Source organism: Nannospalax galili, unplaced genomic scaffold (genome assembly GCF_000622305.1).
Source record: "Nannospalax galili isolate Female #2095 unplaced genomic scaffold, S.galili_v1.0 scaffold666, whole genome shotgun sequence".
Classification (NCBI taxonomy): Eukaryota; Metazoa; Chordata; class Mammalia; order Rodentia; family Spalacidae; genus Nannospalax; species Nannospalax galili.
In genome coordinates this window covers 5,218,421-5,226,877 of record NW_008356473.1, presented here as the reverse complement: position 1 = coordinate 5,226,877, position 8,457 = coordinate 5,218,421, and the positions used below count along the sequence as shown (strand labels likewise).

Here is an 8,457-nt window from a genome sequence, read left to right as displayed (position 1 = left end):
AAAGATAGGGGTTTAATTTCATTCTTATACAAATGGAGATCCAGTTTTGCCAGCACCATTTGCTGAACATGCTGTCTTTCCACCAGTTGATGTTCTTGGCCCCTTTGTCAAATATCAGGTGGCTGAAATTGCATTTGCTCATATGAATATAAATTTATAGAATATATATGGATTTTTAGACCTCACAATTTTTTATTCTAGACATCTTAAAATCTTAAGCTTTATTATAATGCTAATAACCAGGAATCGTAGTTTTTCACTGAAACATAAAAATGACTAATAAAATTAAATGCTCATGGGAGATACTTAAAATATTGGCAGGATTGTTTCTCATTTTCTGAATGTTGTCACTAACCTTTGTTGCACTATGTATTTGGAGCTGTTTTCCCAATTAATCAGTCAAGGACAAATTGTTTACCATATATAACTCAGAAGTTACTTTTCTAAATTCTTAGATATACTGTTATAAAATATTTCATTTTTAATTTGAATGTATTTAACATGTTTATTGAGTTTATCCATTGCTTTTCATTCCAAATAATTATAAGTACACATTGATATGTCATATAAGGTTCTTCAAGAAGTTGTTTTAAACCTACTAAAGTTTTTTGTTTCCTTTCTTTGAAGGCCTAGCTTTACTAACTTAGTTTATGAATGTTGTTTTTGTGCGAGAGTAATTTTCTTTTTCTTGTCTTTTTGAGACGGGGTCTCCCTATAGCCCCAACTGACCTGGAACTCACTATGTAAACCAAGCTGGCCTTGAACTCGCAGAGTTTCGCCTGCCTCTGCCTCTTGAATGCTGGGATTAAAGTTGTGTGCCACCATGCCTGGCCGCAAGATTAATTTTCAAAGTTAGATTTTTAAGGTCTAATTTATAGATAGTATTATACACTTCTAAGAATTTCACCAAATGCATATAGTCTTATAACCTCTACTGTAATAAAGATTTGGAATATTTCAACACTAGAAAATTCCATCATGCTCTTATGTAGTAGGGCTTTCCCATCACAACCAGGCCAAACAATAGCTAAACCATTTTCCATTCCTGTAGTTTTGGCTTTTTGAGACACTCATCTAATTGGACTTATATGGTGTGCAGCCTTTTGATTGCATAGCATAATGCATGTGAAGGTTATCCCTGTTGTCCTGTGTGCCAGTCTTCTTTTCTACCACTGAGTACTGTTTCATTTTTGTATGTACCATTTTTCCTAGTTGGTTTTGCAGTGTCTGGAATTGCATTTACTCATGGAGCCATCTCACTGGCCCATGGTTTTGATAATTAATGGAACATGGTCAAGTCATTTGGTATTTTTAAGTGTTCTCACTGTTAAAATAGGAAAGAAACTAATGGATTTTGCTGTTAACAGAGCGGGATATTAGAGTCTTATATCTAAAGTCATATCTCATTAACATCAAAAGCAATAATTGAGATAAAGAAGTTGGTTTGGGGTGCACGGCCCTTGGATTTGAAGGTTAGTGTCAGTATTGACATCCAAATCCAATTTAAGTCTCTGAGGTTATGCAGCCCTAAGTTCCCATTCTTGAGTGCAAATTCCATGGCTTCTACTGCCAATACATCTTTCAGCCACTGTGATTCTAAAGGAATCATCTTGTCTCTGCTTCTAAGCTCAAATATGAAGGTTGTTACTTTGGAGGTTTTTTTATGTTAATACATGTGGTATGCTGCCTTCAAACAAATTGCTGGAGTTGCGGTTTGATTTGAAGTCTAACTAAGGCTTTGTTTTTGTTTTTTCTTAGGTTTGGTGTGGTGGACTTTCTTTGAGTACTGGGATGCAGGTTCCAAGTGCTGTGAGAACACTTCAGAAGAATGAAAATGGAATGACTGGTTCTGCTAGCAGCCTGAACAACATTACTCAGTAGAGCTGACTCCCGATATGTTCACCCTTCCTCTCTAATTGGGTGACCTTTCAGTGCAGTTACTAACCGACATTTGTGAGTGGTAGAAATCAGGTTTCTTCTGCTTTAAAGGCTGGAATCCATTAGTTTAAGCACCAAATAGGAGTCAGTCACAGGAATCTACTGTGCAATATTAGCAAGCAGGTATGGTGCAAAAGATTGATGTTTGGAATAGTAAATAGGAAAGGGGCAGTGTTTAAATATTTACATAGAAACTGATTTTTCTGTTTCATAAGCTACTTTGTCTCTTCTGGTCGGTTTAATTACATAGTAACCTGAGGACCTGGCCCAAAGCTTATATAGCTTGCCTTTCCTCCTCACTGGTCTTATTTCTTTTCCATCACTAGCTTTTCTTAGTTCTTACACTGAAGCTTTAAAAATACAAGGTCCTTACCTAAGGTTTCCTAGAAATTGAAATCACTGAGGATGATAGAGAAGTTTTCTCATAATGGCTTACTTTCCCTCTTTTACAAGTAAGCTGCATTTTTGTTTAAATTATTTATTGACTAGATTTATATCATTTTTCCTCTCTAAAATATATTTTTCATGTAGTTATAACTCAAAATATAAAGCAGATAGGAAGAATTTAAACAGCTCAAAAGTCAGTCGGATTTCATTTCTGAGTCTGGTACTGACACAGTGCCAGAGGGCGTGTCCTCCCATGCTGCTCCTCACTTAGCCCTCTCATTCCCTCCCTGCTGTGGCTAAAATTTTAGAAAGTTGTGTTTTCTGATTTTCTCATTTTAATTTTAGCTTTTATAGTTATTTTTGAGAAAATTTCTACTCAAATTTGGCCCAATTATAATTATTGCTGATTTTTATCATTATTAATAAGAGTGGAAATTTAATAATATGGATTTATAAGATGTAGAAAATCATACATTACTTATTTTTGTCAAAGAAAGATAGGTTATAAAGGACAGTGCCTAAAGTCTTCTTTACTGAAATATTTTACATATTATTTTAAATAAGATGTAGAATAATTAAAACAACTGGTTTTGAAAAAGATCTGCATATCTCTGACTTAATTGGCATTTGAGTTTTTTAAAACAGTCATTTGAAGTTTATTTTTTTTCTCAGTCCTTTCACTACACCCATTTGCTTTCTAAAAGGTTATGATTCTTCCAGAAATGAACATAGACATCTTTCCCAAGTCTGGGGGAATATGTAAAACAGTGAGTAAAACCTGTGGCTAGTAAACAGAAAAATCTGTTCTTAAAATTTTTAACTCACATCTTTTGAGCCAAACTAAAAGTTATAATGACAGTATTTTAAGGATGCCTTCAGAACTTTAAAGAAATGAGAATTTGTATTTTGCTTAATTTCTGAAACTTTAATTTCTCTTGTGGCATTTCTTTCATTATGGTTTTAAGTATCTTGTGCATGATAACCTTCCTTCTAGAAGTGTCCACTACTGCTATATATATGCAGCTCATAGAATAGGAATTTACTGCTTATGGCATGATTTTTGTTGTTGTTCTTTTGATGAAAAAAACTGGACCTACGATATTATTTTTTCTTGACAACAGATACCCACTCTCTTATCTGATAACATGTTTAAGGACTCAAAGCAGTCTGTAGAATGAAGGGTGTCTGTAGCTTTTGGTTCTCCGATGCAATGTTTTACATTTTGTTCCTCATAGTTTGAAAGAAAATTTTCAGTGTTCTCCTCCCTATAAGAAGGGTATTTCATGACCTAAGGAAAATGGAGTTATTCAAACCCGAAAGCAGTAGATTTTTGGAGTTGTTTTATGTAGCTACTCAATATATTTTGGCAAAGATGACACAGGAAAAGCCAGATATTCTTGTATAGAACTTTTTACTGTATTTGTCTTGTATAATTGTATCTTCTCATTTATACAGTGCCTTTTTCCTCTAAGCATGTTCACCGTTGACTGAAATTTAAGCCAGGCAGCACTGTATAGTGGCAAGGGCTTTCTGTTGCAGGGGTGTGGGAAAAGGAAGTATCTGAGGAGCTGGAGGAATGCATATGATGCTTTCTAGTCCTCGTCCTATCATTTGAGACCTTTTATATAAAACTTTCAAACATTCATTTGAAAAAATGCATTCATTTCACTGAGAAGGTGTTCTTTCTCAGCATAGTGTAGTAATAAATATATAAAGTCAGTAAATCCAAAATCCAAGTTCTCATCACATGTGATACTTGGTATTAACATTCATTACTTCAAAATAAGAATCTAAGGTTTTCCTTCCCTCTAATTTTTAAGGGTCTCTAAAAAAAGAACAAAATGTCTAGTATTGTAGTTGAAAAATCTTAAGTTTATTAAGTTAAAAGTTTGTCACTCTCATTTTCAGACTAAAAATAATTGAATACAGTGCCTATTTAAATTTTCTCAAAATAAGGTAACTATTAGCTTGATTGTAATATGTAATGTTCTCATTATCATTAGAGTTAAAAATATTGAGCTTTCTTGCTCAGCGCAGTACATTGTAAAAGCTGGCAAACCTTTCAGGCATTCTTTACTGCTTTACTGTTTGCTTTCCCCAGTCAAACGTGACTGCTTTCCATAAAGGAAATGCATGAGAGGTTGACTGTAATAGATAAATCACAGGTGTGAAAAATACGTTTTATAAAAACATGCTTACCTATTGCATTTCCCTTTTACCAGTTGAATTCCAAACCAGTTTTATTCAACTGGATATAGACATGAAGGAGCTGCCTTAAGCACTTTAGAAAAAGAATTTTTGTACAATTCATTTTGACTCAGCTTATTGTGTCACATACATCTTTTAACTTTTGGTAAATATGTATATACCAAACATTTAATGACTAATGCACACAGAAACTTAATATCTAGTGAGTCTTTGAATGTTCCAAGTATAGATTTAAAAAGTATTGGGAGCATGTCTGTTTGTCTGTTTAATTGATAGCATCTGTACCATTGGCTGTGAACTGCTGTACATCTGAACTGGATCTTCTCAGTTTGTTTAAAATGTTCTGTTCTGAGTCTCTAAAATGAGACATCTGACTTGCAGTTATTCATTTATGAAATCAAGCCAGCAACAATATCATGTATAATTAGAAATCTTGTGGTTCATCCTTGGTATAAAGAATAAAAGTAAATATTTGTGATGAAATATTTTAATTAGGCCAAGATACTCTGTTTCATGACTTACCTAGAATGATTAGTTTTTCTTTATATCCTTTTCCAGAAAATTGTAGCTATTTATGTATTTTCAGTTCTTTCAAAAAAACTGGAAAATTTTTGGAAAGGAATATATATATGAGAAGTGATTATTACAAAGAGAATTAATTTTTAAAGACAGTATAAAAGTATATGAAATGTATTATTCTAGACTAAAAACTATTTTAAGTCATCGTCTTTTAAAAGTATATTTGTTGGAGCAGAATTTATTCATTAGATAATTCACATAACAAATATTTGAGTTTCTGTCATATGGCAGTCAATTTGATTACTTTGCATTCAGGTTTCCAGACTAATAAGGTTTAATTTTCTAAATACATCTCATTCTTCTGCTTTCGAATTGTTTGGTAGACTTCATCTAAAACTAATATTTTGCTGATGTCATTACATATTAAAAATACGTTGATAGGCTGATGATACCGCTCAGCTGGTTCTGCCAAGATGCACTGATGATCTGAGTTCAGTCCCTGGGGCCCAGTGGAAAGGAAAAATCCAGCTCCCACAAGTTCTCTCCTCTGACCTCCACACAGACATGCACACCCATACACAAATAAATGTAACTTAAAGCTTTCAAAAAGTATATTTGTTATAGCTCATTAAAAAATCCATCAATTAACTACATATGGCAATAGTTAACTTTCTTATGGTCACAAATGTGGGTCTGGAAAAAATTCTTTGATTTTATTTTTACACTATACATATTCTTCGAGAGAAATGTGTGGTAAGCATAAATTACTCAGTATCCAAGTAACCATAAAAGGTTATTTGTTAGTTTTTACCAAAAATACAGCTTTTCAAGTTCTAGCACTCAAGTATTATATAGGTAATACATCTTTTCTTAATCATCACAGCAAAATTACCTCATGGTCAGTACATTTTTAGTTTTACACGTATCTTAACAGTATTCACATTCTTCAACTTTGTGATTCTGATGTCAGTATTTTGTTGCCTGAAATGATTAACCTAAATATCTTAAGGATTTTTGAATTAGTTGGAATTTAAGTGGATTACATTTGCTTCTGTTGTTTGCAAAGAAAGGTTGGACATAACATATAAAGGTTAATATTGGCTTAGAAAATAATCCTACCTTGACTACTAAAAGTATATTTTTTTTCTGGGTTAACGGAGTTACTTTGATTCATAATCACTTAAGCTATGTTTGTTTAAAATGGTATATATTTTTAGTAGTACTCAGTCAAAATAAGTTGGTGTTTAGGAATAAATGTATAGAGAATTTTGCAGTATATAGGGCAGAGGTAGGTGAATGTATTTGCTTGGCCTGAAACTTAAGTTTGAACTAGTTTTAAAATAAATCAAATTGTCAGAGATTGGTAAAAGGCATTTTAGTAATATTGGATTGTTTCAGAGAGTACAGGACTTTAGGGAAAAAATGTTTTTAGCATTTCCAATATCTAAGGTACCAAAGCACTGAGTCTAATTCACTTTTTAAGAGGGATGCTTTAAAATCAGATTTATAACTAATTCATATATATGGTATATAATTGCTATGGTATATAATTGTTTTGGAATAACATCAGTTAAAAGCTACTATTTAAAATGGCCATATATGATAGAAGATTTGGGGCATTTTCCTCTTTAAATATTTAATATTAATCAGCATAACGCTACCATATCCTAACCTATAACCTCTTTGTAAATCACTCATCACCAATGGCCTCTATTGCCTTAGTTAAAATAATTGTAACTTGTTTAGCCTACCTCACAGGGCTGTTGTGAGGAATATATTGAAATGGAATCCTATGTAAATTTAACATGTTATGTTTAGTTAATAATGGCTTTATGTGTTTGGGCACTTCTAAACACTGTTTACTTTGAAAAAAACATGTTCTTAAATTGGTATCACCAGTGATTTTACATGTGGTTTTTAAAATAAGACTGCCTATTAAAATACCCTTTACTGTTTGTTTTGTTTGTGCATTATTTAGTCTTTGTATATTTTCTTATCAATACAAAGCTTCTAGAGTTGTAAATGTTCCCCCAGAGCATTCATGTATGAAAAAAGAAGCCTAAATAAGTAAATTAATTCAGCTACTTTTCCATCCTGGAATTTGCCCTTTCCATTTGGGAATGCCCAGTGACACATGCAGGAGAAATTTGGCCAAACTAGCTCTTTTCAACCAAATGATTGAACAATTTAGTGTTGTTGGACAAATATTTGACAACTTTGTTGAATTGTCTTTTCTTTTTAAAGATGAAACGTTTTGGAACTTTGTTAGTTAACCGATATATCAATCATTATCTCCCATGACTTTTTTTTTTTGCTTTAAATTGTGCTTACTAAATAGTTTACAAGTTCTCTTACTCCACAGGTTTTGATGTCTATTATCTGGCCATGATTTTGCTATGCAGTTGTGATTTTTAAAAAACTTCTAATTCCTCAGGTTTAACCTTCAGTTATGTACAGATGATGCCCATATGCTGTATTCAGTGCTGCCAGAGTGTTTTAAATGTGCACATTGCCTCATTTTCTTTAGAAACAAGCCTTTTAAATGATTTTTTAAATTTTAAAAATAGGATGTTGAAAGCAGAGTACCTTGTATGTTGAAATGATTGTATGTTCTGTGTAAAATGTCCCACTTATGTTTTTACAAAAGCACCTGGACTATTAAACTTTTTTCTTTGCTTTCTTTTGCATCAGTGCTTGGTTTTTGTCAGCTTTTATTTAAATATCTAAAGTTGGTTATTGAAAATGAGAATATTTAAAAAGTCATACTCCCTTTGCCCACAGTATTGTAAAGCAGTGCTGTTTATATGATGATGGGAAGTGCTGTTCTGTGCAGTCTATCAGAACAGGCAGCTCCTGTGATGAGTAAGAAGCTATTTTTAATTTTTATGAATTTAAATATAAGTACATGTTGCTAGTAGCTATTGTTTTATACATTGAAAATACATAGGCAGTTCATCACATCCTGGGTTACATGTTGGTAGAGGATCACCAAGGGAGTCAGACCTTTCTACAGTTTGAACTCTAACGGGAAACAAGTTGAAGAGAAAAAAGAAAACAAGCCAGAGGGATAAAAGGAAAATAGATGATATTACATTATGAAGAGGGGTGTGACAAAGGTATTCGGAGGGCAGCATGCTCGTATAGAAGAGATATGAGTGGATGTGGCATAACAGCTCAGCAACATCAAGATCTTAAATGCATATACCCTTGAAAAGTTAACACCTTTTCTTTCTTTTTTTTTTAATTTAATAACCACATGGTTAGAAAAAGCATTTCATTACAGCTTTAACATAGTAACACACTCCAGAGCAAGGATACATCTCTTTCAAAAGTGGATGTAAATTTTTAGGTTCACAGCTGAATTAATACAGTTATACAATATTGAACTCAGTATAAACCCTGTAA

At 32.7% G+C, this 8,457-nt stretch overlaps 1 protein-coding gene across 1 annotated transcript in view; it reads left to right on the top strand.

Annotated features, from left to right (window-relative positions):
* The window catches only part of Fsd1l (fibronectin type III and SPRY domain containing 1 like), a gene marked incomplete at its 5' end in the record, with an annotated part of 28,695 nt that extends 20,959 nt beyond the window's left edge, over positions 1–7,736 (top strand). Inside the window, 1 exon segment of the mRNA XM_029556942.1 lies at positions 1,759–7,736. Within this exon segment, the coding sequence (XP_029412802.1) occupies positions 1,759–1,881 (123 nt within the window).
* Between the last annotated feature and the right edge of the window lie 721 nt (positions 7,737–8,457).